General features: G+C 36.1%; 1 protein-coding gene across 3 annotated transcripts in view; it reads right to left on the reverse strand.

The window, feature by feature from the left end:
* The window catches only part of LOC144434600 (histone deacetylase 4-like), a 99,262-nt gene that overhangs the window by 71,083 nt on the left and 10,290 nt on the right, over positions 1 to 17,889 (reverse strand). For 2 of the 3 annotated variants that reach the window (XM_078123073.1, XM_078123071.1), the window contains exon 1: positions 3,722 to 3,934. The exons of the other annotated variant lie outside the window; for it this stretch is intronic. In XM_078123073.1, the coding sequence (XP_077979199.1) occupies positions 3,722 to 3,794 (73 nt within the window). In that variant the 5' untranslated portion in view covers positions 3,795 to 3,934. Of the gene's footprint in view, positions 1 to 3,721; positions 3,935 to 17,889 lie in introns of those variants that run through there. 3 annotated transcript variants of the gene reach the window in all.

A 17,889-nucleotide genomic window follows, 5' to 3' on the forward strand; every position in this document is an offset into this window, starting at 1 on the left:
AAACATGTTAACATCTGCAAATAACTATTAGGGTAGCCCATATGAGACAAGTATTGGGGCTGTTGACACCAACTACCATTAATTCAAGGCCATGCAAAGTATTCATGAATATGGTTAAATTTCATTAATTAGACAAAGTACCTTTAATTAACTCACTGATGCCACATACACAGACTGAGCATTGTCGCACTGTGTCACACTACTTCTATTCTGTGTTACCTGTACAAGACTCAATGTTCAATTTATTATACCATACTCGAGCAAGGCCAAGTTATCGTCCTTGAAGAGAAATTATACTCTGGTCATTCTACGTCACGACAACCCATGTGTATATCACTGGTTTTTGCTGTGTCCGGAATCTGGGTCAAAACATTCCAAAGGCGCCATTATTTTCCCCCAATTTTCATAAATTATGCGTAAATGGGTAAATGATATTATTCCCCAATATTTTACTTCATTTAGCCAAAAATACTCGTGACCTACGGGTTTGTCATTCCCCGTCTCGCGACTCTTAGTGACAAGGGCCCCCTTAGGTCATTCGTATCTTCCCCAGCTGAGCGCTGAAGAAAAACATTGAGGAGTATAATATCCAATGGTATGTATCACACTAGATCAAGCACCTCTACAAGAGAGTTCACACTTATATATGTAATTACATTAGAGAAAAAAAGAATCACCTTCAGGTAATATTCTGACCAATACATGTAACTCTCATCTCAGATAAAGTGGTTGTGTTATTATGCTATGGAGTCGTGACAGACCCTCAAATACATATTACCTTGTTTGTGAACATCCTTTTTTTTTTCACAGCCCAGACTCAATCAACAGAAAAGACATTCATCAAAAATGACACAAAGGGTAATTTTCAACAGTATAATTAACAATTAATAACGGTAGTCAAATATCACAATAATTACATATTCATGGATACTGGTATTGGAATTACTACCTGTAATTTATAATATTACCAGACATAATATCATCACTCATACTTCAATATCTTTCCTGTGATGACAGCGACTGTATGTGGTATTAATACAATGTATATATATATATATATATATATATATATATATATATATATATATATATATATATATATATATATATATATATATATATATATATATATATATATATATATATATATATATATATATATATATATATATATATATATATATATATATATTACGCTCTGCCACTGCGGTATAGAGCACTGTCTTAGCAGATTGATACTCACCTATATATATATATATATATATATATATATATATATATATATATATATATACATGATGTGGTATTAGATTTATATCGATGTTTGTCAAATAATGTAACTTACATATGTAGTTCTACCAAGTCCATCTTGTCTATTTAGATATTTGACATTTGTACAAACTTAAAATATCCAGTTCGATATTTGCATGAAACCTACCAACTGTCTTGTTCATTACAGATACTTGTACAAACTTAAAATGTCTATTTAGATATTTTGTACAAAATCTACCACCTATCTAGTATCTGGTCTATCTAATAGCTATTCAGATACTTGTACAAACTTAAAATATCCATTTTGATATTGGTTCAAAATCTACCACCTGTCTTGTCTATTTAGATATTTGGACCAAATCTGCTAACTTATCTACATAGATAGCTGCATACAGTCTACCATCTATCTTGTCTATTCAGATATTGGTACCATTTGTCTAGGAACAAGTTCATTAGAATTCTGGGGTGTCACCCCTCAAGTTATCTCATATCATGTTTGTTTAGGGACAGGTTCATTAGGATTTAGGGGTATCACCCCCTGAAGTTATCTCATCTCAGGTGTGCGACAGGTTCATTGGAATTCAAGAGTGTCACCCCCTTTCAAGTTAGAGTTGAACTTATACCAGATTTGTTTAGAGAACTGTTTATTTACATGTTTACAATAACCCTGTTAGAAAACACAAACGCTTTCAACACCTAGCTCAGGTATAAAGTTTGGTGTCCACCTACAGGACTCCAAACAAATGTGTATAAGAGGTTTTGGGCAACCATCCTTGTACATGTAAGCACTTACCATCCTAAGTGTAAACACAGAACCATCCCATCCCACATGCTGAGCGAGGAACAGTACTTTAGGTAGATACAGGTAAGGATCCTTACATATTGACATGTGAACAAGTCTTATGACAAACCCAGTCATGTAACCACTTTAAAATCTCACTTTTTATACATTCACTCTCCTTGTCTGCCCACCTGCAGCCTAATATCACAATTAGAGTTAGTTCCACTCAGTTGCGTTCCCGAGTCAATTACATGGTTATGCATTACTTAACATATGAGTGAAATCCTGAGCTCCCAAAGGGTTTACACCAAGAAAACTAATTTTTGTTTGCAAGTTTTGAACCTTCAGTGGAAACATTGCAAAGAACCATCTTTTTCACTCGTAAGTCAAAGTACAAAAATGGAGGTTCACTGTTTATGAATTTTTATTTCCTCAATTTCAATTATTGGCAACGATATCTGTTTCTGATTCAGTATACAAGAAAACAGTAACCAGATCATATTAATACTACGGAACTTCCGAAGAGTACCTGTTATATATATGTGTGTATGTGTTACTACCGGAAATTGGTCAAGTTGTTGTATCATGTCCAGTGGAACAGGTACAGATGACCACTCCAAATTTAACATTTGAATAAATTCTACCAACAATACATCATTATCATCCTCATCCCAGATCTCTCCTTTCACTTATTCATTTTATGGCACACGTTTCTTTCAAATACATACGAACAATACTTTCTAAAAATTTGGATCTACAAATATACATTCATGCAATGACAACAGGATGATGTATAGACCTTTCACTTCACTACACTTATAAAAGTTCACTCTACCTTTACACGCAGAAATTGAACAAAAGACAGATAAATACATAATGCAAACAGTACTTGATAACACAACTGTTACAAAACACACTAAAATTGCCTTCCACCATTGTTGTAATTGTTGCCAACAGTTCAGTGAAGGGCAAACATCAGCAACAGTGTATTGTTTATTAGAGCAAGCCTACACTGGTTCCATGAGACAATACACACTATCATGTCTGTCTGCATACATAACCTCTCTATCTCAATCCACTCAAACCGTAACAAATTGACCCTAACATACACCTACTTACATAAGAGTTCCAGTCCTAAGTTGCCAAGCAATTTTCCTGATCTAGTGTGTTTTGATACAAACAACTACATATCATACACCAAAACCAAAAAGATTTAACTCCAGCCTATACATTTGTACCAGTAAAACTTTCAATTTCATCTCAGCTAACCCCTCAAAAAATAAATAAATAAATAAACATATTTTTAAATATCTACTATCTTGATAACCATAACCGTTGCTAAAATTTTAATAAATTGATTGACAATTTCATTCATGTTGATTAACAACACAATGTTTTCTTTCAAGAATTAAAAGTTTAATGGTAAAAATGCCTTTTCTGACAGACAGATCAATTATGCGATTAGCCCACTAGATTTACAACTATGATGAATAATCTCACCTATGGTGCAGTGTAGGTGTATGGGGGAGGGTGGAAAAGGGGGGGGGGGGGGGGGGGGGTCTTTACTGTCATCAAAATCAACACTGCGTTTGTTTACAAAACAGTGCTACACAATATTGATGACAAACTGAAGATATGCTGAAATGAGCTAAATGCATATGTACTTACCTAACCTACATGTACACTGGCTCAGCCACCGCTGTCTGTTTTCATACACCACTCTTTCTCTCTCATTAAACATGATTATGGCACACAAATTGTCTTCCCAAATACAAAACAGCGACAATTAGCACAAACGTACAGGCTGCTTACACTGACAACATAGACAGGTCATCTTTTTGAAAACTACAGGTTTTACGGGATCAGCACTGATAAATAATACTACAACTTACACAGCTACTAGTACACATAGCTCATGTTGGAACAATTCCTAACATACAGCACCACAAGCATTGGTAAACAGGAGGGGGTGTGCAAACAACACTCAACAGCTACTTGCGTCAGTAGAACAGGCTGTTATTTTTATCGTTCACTGCTAGTAGTAGGTAGCAAGCACTGGCTAGCTGGTATTATTTATGCAAGCAAACTACAGGAAATGGGTCAAGATTTGTGGTACACTCAAATATGTACATCATGTCGAGATAATTCTTTATATTAAACAACCACAAGCGGTGATATGAGATTGTGATATGATATAATGACATCTACAGCAGTAAGAGACAGACTAGACTCTACATACAGTCATACATCAGTACGGAGGGGCAAACCACTATGTTTCTACGTAAGATGTCTAAAAGGTTCAAATTCCAGGAAAAATTTAAATATAGCTTAATAAAAATAAACAACACTCCCTGTATTGGCATGCTGGGTACTTAAAAAATCCATTGTGGTTATGTATGTGTTTTCACTGTAAAACATCATGTATACAAAATTTGAAGAAATTTATTTACAGCCTTCCTGACATGGTTTCCCTTAATTACTGTCTTTAAATTTAAAATTTAAAGACGAAGCTTTTACACATTTATTATTAATCTTATGCAATTTATTGAGTTACAAACGAGGACTTGTGTTGTAGGAAGCGATGATAAAATTGTTTTAGAAATTGAAAAATTCAAAATAAATACCTAATCCTCATTCATATGGCCACTTTAAAATTTATACGCTTAAATTCATCATAAATAGATTTTCATACAAAACCTTCTCACGATTAGGGGCAATTTGCTCAAGCTCAATCAGCGAACTTCGTTAGTTTAGGGAGAGGAAGGAGGTCTGGCATCAATGCGATTGCTGAACTTCATTTTCGCACATCTAACCAAATTTTGAAAACTTTCACGCCTTTAATGATGAACAGGTTCTGTATTTACTACTGAGATGTTTGTAATTTGATTAAAATTTACTTCTAATGTGAAATACATGTATGGTGAGGTTGTAAAGGTTACATGTACATTGCCCACATACATGAACATCTTTTTCTCTTCTACACAACCAACTTTCATAAGGCTTACACATGCTATCATACATGTACAAAATAACTATAATTTGTTTGTGGAGAGTACAGAGCATATAACATTTAAAGCCTAGAGACTTGTCTTGGTGTTACTATCTCAAGGAGCTCTCTTCATGTACAGAGCAAGTTCTTGAGATAGTAAGTAACATCAAGGTTAAGTCTCTGGGCTAGCATACGAAATGTACATCTCATGCGCCAGTAGGGGAGGTGGTGTTGGCATGTGGGGTGGTACCTTGATTATTATATATATAGTTGTACATGTTATCCTAGTTTCATTTTTGGTAGACTGAGTTTGCTCAACTAGTTGGAGTGAAAGTTTGATTTATGGTTTTCAAACACAACATGTCTCTAATCTTTGAAGACAACCTGGTCTATTGTACTGCCATACAACAGACAAGCAATAACATGTAAAACAGGCCAATCGACTCATAATGAATGAGGTGGAACTGACATAAAAAAACAAAAAAACATCACCTTTAATGTTCACTATAACCTTTGAACTCTTGACCTCATAGGGCAATGTTCTATATTGTAACTACCCACTGCATTAAAGTGGTGACTTGTGATGACTCTTGACCTCATCAGGTACATTTGTAATGTTGTGGCATGATTGGTGACCCCTGACCTCATACTCATAGAGTTACACATACATTCTGTATTCTAACTAGTGACTACACAAAAGTGGTGATTTATGATGACCTTTGACCTCATAGGTCAATGTTCTGTATTCCAACTATTATCTATACACTGTAGTGACTTGTCCATTTATTTGAGGCAAACACCATATTAATGATTATAGCTGTCAAAACAATAATAGTGACTGAGGCTAACTTCCTTTGACCTTTAACCCTTGACCTCACAACTCTCAACATAGATTCTGGTGGTTGAATACTACTCCACCAGTAATTTGAGATGTAGTTATTTTGGGTGGAGAATAAATTCAGTGTCCAGCAAAGTACTTGACAGTACCTTGCACTGGATGGAACGGGTGTCAAATAATCATTAATGGCATATTTAATTTATACCTAGTACTGGAAAGGATGTCAATTAATGGAAATTGTCACCTAGTACCGGGAAGGATGTCAAATAATGGAAATAGTCACCGACATGTAGTACTGGGAAGGATGTCAAATAATGGAAATAGTCACCGACATGTAGTACTGGGAAGGATGTCAAATAATGGAAATAGTCACCTAGTACTGGGAAGGATGTCAAATAATGGAAATAGTCACCTAGTACTGGGAAGGATGTCAAATAATGGAAATAGTTACCCAGTACTGGGAAGGATGTCAAATAATGGAAATTGTCACCTAGTACTGGGAAGGATGTCAAATAATGGAAATAGTTACCGACATGTAGTACTGGGAAGGATGTCAAATAATGGAAATAGTTACCCAGTACTGGGATGGATGTCAAATAATGGAAATAGTCACCTAGTACTGGGAAGGATGTCAAATAATGGAAATAGTCACCGACATGTAGTACTGGGAAGGATGTCAAATAATGGAAATAGTCACCTAGTACTGGGATGGATGTCAAATAATGGAAATAGTTACCCAGTACTGGGATGGATGTCAAATAATGGAAATAGTTACCCAGTACTGGGATGGATGTCAAATAATGGAAATAGTCACCTAGTACTGGGAAGGATGTCAAATAATGGAAATAGTTACCCAGTACTGGGAAGGATGTCAAATAATGGAAATAGTCACCGACATGTAGTACTGGGAAGGATGTCAAATAATGGAAATAGTCACCGACATGTAGTACTGGGAAGGATGTCAAATAATGGAAATAGTTACCCAGTACTGGGAAGGATGTCAAATAATGGAAATAGTTACCGACATGTAGTACTGGGATGGATGTCAAATAATGGAAATAGTCACCTAGTACCGGGAAGGATGTCAAATAATGGAAATAGTTACCCAGTACTGGGATGGAGAATGGTGTCAAATCATGGAATAATAACCCAGTACTGGGAAGGGCAAAGGTGTCAAATAATGGAATATTTGCTTGGAACTGGGAAGGGTGTCAAATCATGGGAATAGTCACCTCGTACTGGGAAGGGTGTCAAATCATGGGAAGAGTCACCTAGCACTGGGAAGGGTGTCAAATCATGGGAATAGTCACCTCGCACTGGGAAGGGTGTCAAAATCATGGGAATAGTCACCTAGCACTGGGAAGGGTGTCAAAATCATGGGAATAGTCACCTAGCACTGGGAAGGGGAAGGTGTAAACATATAATGCAATATATAGACTGTACATGTAATTATTTAGACTAGAAGCAGAAAGTATAGAAATACGTGAATGCATAAATCATAACCTTGTCCTAAATCACAATGTTGGCTACATGTATATTATACACTTACAGGTCTGGATATATGAGGGCACTGGTAGACATCTATTACCAAGGGCTGTTCATATGTAGCAACAAATATCCCCAAGGCTAAAAGTTGAGGGAAATACTTGCTACATAACAGCATGAGGGGTAAATACAATGTATGTCTACCAGTGCCCAAATAAGGTCAGGCACTAAGTGTTTTATAATACATGACATTCTAGACGAATATTTTGTCCATTATCAACACCAATCCCCCCCCCCCTCATTACCCCATAAGACTTCCATGCTACATGAATATTGCCCTATGGAAAATAGAATGCAACCAGTGCCCCTATATGCAAATTGAGATTAACTATCAGTCAGAAGTCCATACTACGTGATACGATCTAAGCCAATCACTGAAATCTATATGAAAATGGCATGTTATATATTCAAGGTACCCTTGATACCGGTATTATCCTGGCAGAACACTATTGACAGCATGAAGTCTTTGCCATGCCTACAAATGTATAGTACTACTGAACCTTATCAATTCAGTTGTGCGAAAAACCTTTGGGAATTATACAGGTATTATGTTAACAACACCGAGTTATTAATAACTAGTCTCCTTTGACCCAAATGGAATATTCAGGGTTACTTCAAGTTAAAATTAGATCTTTAAGGTCCATATCTCCTTAGAGAAGTAGACCTGGAACAGTAGTGTGAATGTACTTTACTGCAGTGAAGTAGGGCGTTCATGTCATCTTAAATTACAGATTGGTGAATGATCTATCCTGAGTCAACTCCAGCCTAGTAGTTGTCAAACTGGTGATACACGACATGTAAGACACTTCTATTGGCTGTATATTCAGAGTATGATTTGTCAAATGTTCTGCCCGTCAGAGACTCAACTTTGGGACGATCACACAGTGTCACATAAGCTCAATAAACAAACTTCATTCATTTGAGTTAAAAACTATCCCTCCTCCCTAAATGAACGTCACAAGTATGAATAAATTATATGTTTATGTATGATGTAAACCATGGTGAGACCATGAGCAGTCACACCACTATGATTGCTAGAATGTAAATAAACAGGATAAACATATTAAAATACTAACCAGAAACCAAGTACTGTACATAAGCAGTAAATTTCAATCAAATCATCAACATCTCAGAAGAAAATATCGCACTTGTTATCATTCATGGGGTGAAAAGTTTTTGAAATTTCATTAGAATAGAAGTTTCATGAAAGTGAATTAAGTTCGGCAATTGCATTCACATCAGATCCCACCTTCGTCCTAGACAAGAATATTACAAACAAATGTTTCCATCAATAGTAATTGTATTAACAAAAACTGAGTCAAGCCATAACATGATTAGTCTGTAAGATATAACACTCAGGTCACATTAACACCTACCACTCATATCTATACTCCTAGTTTGTACATCAGCTGTGAGATACGACTGTTTTAAAGTGGCCATATGGATGAGAATTTGGTATTTATTTTGGATTTTTATTTGATAAAACAAATTCACTATGTTTTTCTACTTGAAAAAATAATGTGAAAGGGCATATACCAAGTCCATGTTCATAACTCAATAAACTGCAAAACATTAAACAATGTATAAAATGTTTGTTATTGTACGTACAATAACAAATTTTTTACACTTTTTCCATCTTTTTTCAATGTATTGAGTTATGAACATGGACTTGGTATATGCCCTTTCAAGTTATTTTTTCAAGTATAAAAACATAGTGAATTTGTTTTATCAAATAAAAATCCAAAATAAATACCAAATTCTCATCCATATGGCCACTTTAAGAACTTCATGGTTTAACTTTAGATTTCCAATCCCCCAACATCACATGCAAATTATATGTTAATGATATGTAAATAATTATGTAAAAAATGTATGCAAATTTGCCACTATCCTGCAGTGAACCCTGCTCTTATGTCTGTACTACTCTTTGGGTTTGTGTCTGATAGATCAAACGATTAAGAACTGGCCTTGAGCTTAATGTGATGAGAAGTTCAAAAAGAGGTCATCATGTAGATTTAAACCAAACTGGCAGAATAGTTTCTGCATCTGGTGATAAGAATGACTGTTGTTATATAGTGAGACTTGTCAGTCAGTTGTTTATACTTGATAAAATACCAGACTTTGGCAGACACTTATGTTTAACATTTATGTAATAATATAAGGTGACTGGTCTCAAACCAGCCTTGACACACTAGCATCATGGTCTTTGTAAAACCCTTTCCAACATAACACTATTTGATTGGCTGCAACTGAATCTGGTTGCACTGTGCTGGATATTGGGCAGTTTAGGACACTCGTGGTTTAGAAGCCTGATAGGACGGAACAACACGATGTTGTTACAGTCTACAACAAATGTACTACCGAGAGCAAATTGTCTCTCGGTCGATCACACATAATATACTGTTAATAATATAATGTTACGATGTTGCAAATGGACACATAAAGCAATTGATAACACTAAACAGTATACAGTAGCTGACATTTTCCAAAAATTAATGCGATGTTCGCCAATCTTAACTCTACACTTACAACTTCATATATTGAATTTTTTGATAACAACAATCAACAGCGTTGGGGACTTGAGAAGATTACTTACTGCCCTTGATAAAAAAAAAAAGTTGAATCAGCAAAGATGAAGCCATCACATACTTTCCTCCAACAGTCTATTTCTAAGCAACACACCTTTATCTCAGTGTGCATGCATAATTGTTTGCTAATGAACAATATGACAAGGCGCTACAGTTAGAGCAATACCACCTTTGCTAGCTAATTGTGGGGAGGGTGTTTCTCTAGTGTCAACTCAACATATTTACCTTGGACAACATTTGACTTAGATGCCTTCTAGGACTAATTACAGCAAGAACGAGGAAGATTTGAAATATTTAAATGCAAGGGGTACAAAATCCAGATGGATATATTTCAATGCCGAGGGAAACATCGATGTTCACCTTAGTTCCCCATTGTCGTTAACAAGCACTCGCAGATACAATTCATATATATACAAATAATGCATACGAATACATTTACAATAATACTAAATTTATGACTATACTGTATATGTGGGCAAATCCAACCATAGATCCCTACACCAAAGTGATGTGTCTCTGCCGGGATTTCTTCAAAGCAATGTCTGTAATAATCCCTTTGACACCTCGCTAGAAATTGGATTATCAAACCAGATAGACTTTCCGGTGACAACTTACATGTCGCTAGGTCACACAAAATGTTTTGTGTAGGGTCTATGATCTAAGTAATCTTACAGTTTCTAAATATACATGATTTCTTGTGTCAATGAAGTCTATAACTGCATGTATTTGCTCCATCTTGCTGTTCTACTGGCCTACAGAAGAAACTGTGTGTATGTATGTACATTGTATGTATGTATGTATGTATGTATGTATGTATGTATGTATGTATGTATGTATGTAGGTAGGTAGGTATAATGTAGGTAGGTAGGTGTGTGTGTGGGGGGGGGGGGGGGTATTTATAAGTGTGTATGTGTAGGTAGGTTCTACATGTGTATATGTATGAGGTATGTATGTGTGTATCAAGGGCTCAAAATCAACAGTAGTCCCATGTCCACAGACTACCAGTTCTTGTCATGGGGCTACCATGACTTGTAGAACAGCATGAACATGATTTGTAGCCGATAGCCGATAGCCCACTCAGGTTACCACTGATTATGTGACGATTTAAAAGATTTACAGACTTAAAGTATTTTAATAACACACATATAGGAACTCTGTTTTCAATTCAGAAATATGGAATTACTGTTCACAATCCTTGGGCTACTAATTTCTGAAATTGGTAGCATACAGTGGACTACCAAAGAAAAAAAGTTAATTTCAATCCCTGCTGTATGTATGTGTAGGTAGGTTGTGTGTGTATGAGGTGCATGTGTGTCTGTATGTATGTGACTGCGTCTGCGTGTCTGTGAGAAAGTGTTTCCATATATGGGTCAAATCACTGCAATGAACTGTTATTCTGGTGTCATGAACTATATCCAAGTGAGCCATGGAGGGTGCAAATGGTCTGTTTCATGTAATACTATGCTATACAACTGTCAACTTTTAAGTACAACCAGAACATTACTCAATAACACATTAGGCGTTTAAAGTAGTACTAATGTTCTTACACAAATGTCTTCATTCATAGGCCCTACGTGACTTACATCTTACATTTTGTATATGCATGTATGTCAGACTTTGCCCTCAATGCATAAACTGATACAGTACACTCAACAAGCTCTCACTATGGAGCATTTAATATTGGGCCAGGAGTTAATAACTGCTGTGTTTATATTCCAAATTTTTCCTACATTCAGATTAGATATTGAGTGGCATAAGGGGTCTTCGACTCATCCTGTGACAGACCACTTATCTCACAATGCATGAACAGACCCAAAAATACATTATAAATGCCATCACTATATTTGTTGTTTGGACACAACAAATCAATTTGGCAAGCAAGTGCTTTATATCATAAATTGTCTACATAGTGAATATCTTTCCTTCTAAATCTATAAAGGCAAGCCTGTAAAAAAACATGATTTGCGAAAAAACATGATTTGCGATGTGCATGTATTGAAATGTTATGATATCTGACATTACAATAACAAAATACTCATTATTTCCATACTTTGGAAGGTGGAGTGACACGGTCGTAATTGAATGTAAAAATGGCTTGAATCTTTGACTAGTTTTGCACCTGGAAGAAGTCTAGTTTCAACAAGTAATGGAACTGTAAAAAAAAGCCCAAGATGTGGATCTGTCTGTTTCTCTATCCATTACCATGGCACCTCCTCTGTCTGCTCACTTGGTGATAGTATCTGTTCTGAGCCATAAGGTTTTTGAGTGAAGAGCTTTCTTCTGGTGTTGAAATCATAATGACCTTGGAAACCTGTCATGTGGCAAGTGCATTGCAACTTTATCAACCATATGGCTAGTTGTTTACTACAAATCTATTAATATACTTCTAATATTATAACACCTAGATAATTCATTGTATAGGGATACATGGTGTACTAAATTAGGAACGGAAACGTTAGTCAGACCTGGGACTCCCTGATGGATGCACAACCAACTGGGCGACCCATGCCGCAGTCCACTCACTGACTCTACCAATCTCTCTTCCCTTTTCTACTTTTGGAAACCTTCCCAAACCACAAGCTACATTTGTACACGTACACATAGTTACCATATTTCCCCACCTCCATTACAGGTTACCAAACCTTAGTAACAACACTTCAAGTAAATTATAGTCTTGACTTTTATAATTGTTGGCTTGGGGTCCACTTTGTACAGTTCATTCAAGTATAAAAGTGTGAATAAATCTCTGTAGTACACCCCTGATGATGCTGGCGAGTTGTCGGTGAAAATTTGGGACTTGCTTCGAAGAATTTTTTTTGACTATGTGAGTAGAAATTCATTAATATTAAAGTGTACATGCAAAGGTACATACTTTTTTTTCGTAATTATGTTTATTTTACCATAAAAATAAAGGAAATTGCATTCATACCTCTAAATATTGCGCGCATTGGCAAGAAAGTCGCAAAAATACTTGCCCCCTTAATCCCCTGTGCTTCGACTAACTTCGGCACCGCAACCAGCTCACGAAAGGTGTCGAGGTCCCACGTGTTACAAAAGCCTTCTAAGCCTTTGTGTAATGTTTACTTATGAATTACTAATTACGCTTGCATTATAGTATTATCTGTAACTGTACATATTGTGGTGTACCAGTTTAGTCTTCCGACAACAATGGTTCCTTGGTGTTTTGTCGGCAGCACCCGCAGTGAAACATCACCCTACACATATTTCTGAGTGATTTAACTGAGTAGGTAATAATGGGTGAAGGCAGTTGAAATCACGTAAAAACTGGACAATGACGCCATACAGTGAAAGTCGGTAAATGTTACCGGGGCCGGGGTTCTCCACGCCACCGGTGTAGCCATGATCAAAGCGAAAAAAGGAAGACAAATAAAATAATTTGAAATGATGTTTTCAAGAAAGCAAGATAGCTTCATAAAATATTTTCATTACGATAGCATTTGTTTTTAAACAATGCGCAGTCCGATTGTATGTTTTGATTTCCATGTTGCTGGGAGTCGATCGTTTTCATTGTGATACATCACATACATCGTCGGAATCATATCAGAGTAAAAAGACGCAACGCTCATTATAATGTTGCTATTTTTGTTTCCATTGTTTTGTCTACATGAACAATTACCGTGTCATGCCAATCACATGTCAAAAGTGGATGGACACAGCAAAGCACAGTCAGCACTAAGCTTCACGCTCCCAGGTCAAATAACTTCCACAACGTAAGACATGTCTATCCATAAAAAACTCAAACAAAAATGGTCGGAGACAATACACAATACACCACAGTACGGCCGGCTTCAGTGAACATGGGCCGTGCTTTGAAAGAAGATGAAACCACTTCATGTCACTGTGTGGATGGTAATGAACGCAGTAAAAATGAAATAAAGTACGTGTACACATAGCTTTCAAGAGGGACGGTTATCCAACAAAACGTTCTGCTCTAACGAATTTGTGGGTCTACTTTCGCGAAGATTTTGAATGGTCATAGATTGAATGTACTGTTACAACACGCTACATTTGAACAACTTGAGAGAATATTATGGGGAACTCTTGAAGCCATTCTCATTCTCTGTATGTTTGATGGGTATGGAAATATTACATAATTTTCGTTTCGATTACATTGTCTGCAGGAGCTGTTTTCCACCCATTGAATAGTTATGTCAACAAAGGACGCTGATAACAGCATCCACTTTATGTAAACAACACGGCTTCATTAGGACATACTCATTCACTACCAGAGGAACTATCGTTACTGCTAACGGTCGGTTCGAATGAATTTGGCTAAATCACACCATTAGATGTTAATGCTGGAGTGTATTGCTCTACGCTTGAGGAATCTGATCAATATTCAACGTCGGGTTCTGGCGAAAACGGGTTTTGAAGTTGACCTTCTGGTTCGACCATAATGGCTTTGCATGTAAAGATACACTGACGAATGCGTTTGTGTTCCCGAAGTGACGTCATAAAGTTCCAAATCCTGTCCTATCCATATGCAAATGAGAGGTACTTACCTGAAGGTGCTCTGTGGCTGAGCCAAGAGTGCCTCATTTTTCGCGCAATTTCTCGCGTTAGAATTATATTGTACTATTACAAACCCGATTTCCTTTATTTTTATGGCAAAATAAACATAATTACGAAAAAAAGTATGTACCTTTGCATTTACACTTTAAGTATGAACCCAGAGTGCATGGAAATTCATTCTTGCAATAAATCTCTTGGTATGAGTGTGTTCAAAACCATCCAGTCCTGTTTATGAAATAAAACTTGAAAGGCTATGTCCTACATTGTATAGTGGATGCATTTTGGGTTAAGATTATTCTAGTTCCTGCGGACCATATTCCCATTTTACACTATGTTATCTTCACACATTACATCAAGTCAATCTCGTTACTTAAGGCGTTAATTGTGGTTCATCCCCATGGTGAGTGAAGCACAAACAGCGCATGTCAGTAGTAATCTACCACAAATTGACAGGCTGCCATCATCGCTCATTAATATCCATTTAGTACACCTGTTTTGACTATCGTGGGAATTTATGCAAATGTCCAACTGAACTCCACCTCCACCTAAAATCGGGTGAGGATGTGATGGCATCATCATGTTTATATGAACACTGTAGGGGGGGGGGGGGGGGAGCACAGAATTCTGTTCCAGAGTAACGAGTTTGACTAGACATAATGTGTGAAGATAAGGTAGTGTAAAATCAGAATATGGTATTCAGCAACTACACTAGGTTAAGTTAGAATGCACCTTGAGATCAATTTCCCTGGAAATCAATTTAAAATCTTTCAAAACTTTACTAATTGAAACTTTGTTAAGCTTGTTCTGGGTTCTTCGGAAATAACAAAAAAAAATGGGGGCTCACCATCTCATTTTCTAATCTAAGACTTTTATTTTCCCATAGTGTTAACACAGTTGGCGGAGGCTATATTGGATTCTAAAATGGCTTTAAATTTTGACATCATCATATTGACCTCTATCAAAAAGTTGTTTGGTGACCCCTTTTTTTTCCATGATTTGAAATGAGAATGGGTTTGAATTTTCTTGAACAAAGCGACAGAAAAAGTTCAAACACTTTATTTCCGAGGCTCATACAAATACTCAAAAAGGTAGTGATTACAATATTTAATCATTATGGTGATAAAGAATATAAATAAATTTCACCAAGTTTCAGAATTTATTTACTGAGGTTCGCCATCAAAATTTTTGTAAATCCCACTATCTGCTGCCATATCTGTGACAATGGTTCCAGTACTGCTTACATATTGTAACAAACATGCCTTCTGTACCCAATAGTTCAAATGGTGTGGGTCAAGCTAGGTCAAAAGATCACATCAAATTCCAGGAAGTACTCATTACATATATGCAAAATTACACAGTAGGTTAGGTCAGTGACAGTTACACACGTAGTCTTGTACTAAAAAACTAAAAATACCGATACATTTTATGTTGAACACTTAAAGTTAAACATTGACTGTACAGCATTGTTGTTGTCAGGGACCAATATACATGTAGGACAGCAATGAAACTTTACTCGCTATTTCACAGCCTTTTCCTACCTACTATGGGCAGTTCCTGATGAAGTAAATAATAATTTTGATGTTTATTTAACCTAAATTTTTCGGAGCAGTTACTAACCAAAAGTGTTGATATTCAGTACGTGAAGTCTTTTTTTCAACCGAAGTGTTCTAAGTTGTGTGTGTATTATACTATTTTTCATGAATCATACGAGACGAGACAACAATAAAATATGGCGCAGCCCCCTTTCTCTTTTCTCTCTGAAATATGAAACTATTTCCTACCCTGGCCTTAGTCTATAATCAAAATGCAAATGACGGTTATTTATGTCCTGTTTTGCAAACTGTCTTCTCCTACCATCTAAAATAGTAGCTTCTACTACCATAGTTATTTTTAGCCACCGACGACTTACGCAATTTGCATTGTCCCGCACTGCTGCGGAGATATTAACATTGGCTTACGTTGTCTCATCAGTATGCAGATCAGATAAAAATATAGCCAGTGAACCACAACTGGCTTTACATAACACACAACAGATGTTCACTATTATTGGGAGAGTTCAGGCTGGGATATTTAATATAGCGTAACGAAAGTGAGGTGACAAAGCACAGTATTATTTGATGAGCTGCATGTCTCAATTTAGTACATACCCGGGTTCCATCTACATCATTTATCACGCTACATCCAGGTTAGGTAGCAGCACGATTTTTCCCTCTAATTTTTTATTAAATGACGAAGAAGACAGATCACTGAATATGTATGCCTTGCTAAAGGTGAAAGACTATTAATAATTTGGTTCGACATGTTCGACACTATTCTGATTACCATTTCCTGGTGAAAACTTGGGAGTTTCTGATGCGAAAAACAACTGCATTTTCTTTCTGTGCCAAGTGTTTTTCTAAGCCTTTCCTTACATAAACATATTATTTTTGTTACTCAGCCATGTCAGATTCGATAGCAATCTCCTAACATAGAATCTACTGATATGTTGTAGCAAATGTGAAATATATATATATATATTTTTTCGTTCTTCTCATACTTTGAACAGTTTTAAATCTGCCTTGAGATGTCATCTTTTTAGATCTCATTATTATTAACTTTTAACTTTTTTTTACATTTCAGCCTTTTAATTGTCATTCCGTGTCTTTGTATTTTTATCCTGTTTCATATCATGTTTATACTTGTGTATATGTACATTTTAAAATAATTCTAGACTTTTGTTCAGCGCATTGAGATTGTTTTAATGTAATGCGCTCTATAAGAAATAAATATTATTATTATTATATCATCATGGTAAATACAGACATCCACATGTTATGTATCTTTTCTTCAGGCTGTAAAGCCAAATAGTTGCATTCTTTTTAAAATTATTTTTTGTATGACATTTCTCGCACACATCTAAAGATATGTCATAAAATAGAAGCTGAGAACCACGTACTGAACACTGAAGTGTGTATACAGACTGGCCTAAATGTGCAGTGTGAGGGCGCTATGCTGTATGGCCAGAACTAATTCAAACAAGTTCCGAGAAACAATACATGTATCTATCTCCCAGAATACTTGAAATGTGACTCCTTCTTTCCTGATGGCAGGTGACCTTGTCAATTTCACTTGCCTTACATACTCATACAGTTTACTCTTTCAACACGCACAATTTTATGCATTTAATATCGTTGTAATTATCTGACATGCATGAAATACTTCATGCCTTAACTTTATATCATAAACATACATCCATTATGAGTAGAAATGTCCTAATATATATTCGATGTCATTTGTATACATCAATTTGGACGCTACAATATGCACTGCTTGAGGGCATCTTTTACCTACGCATGCTAATATT

The sequence above is a fragment of the Glandiceps talaboti genome, chromosome 4 (assembly GCF_964340395.1).
Source record: "Glandiceps talaboti chromosome 4, keGlaTala1.1, whole genome shotgun sequence".
Classification (NCBI taxonomy): Eukaryota; Metazoa; Hemichordata; class Enteropneusta; family Spengelidae; genus Glandiceps; species Glandiceps talaboti.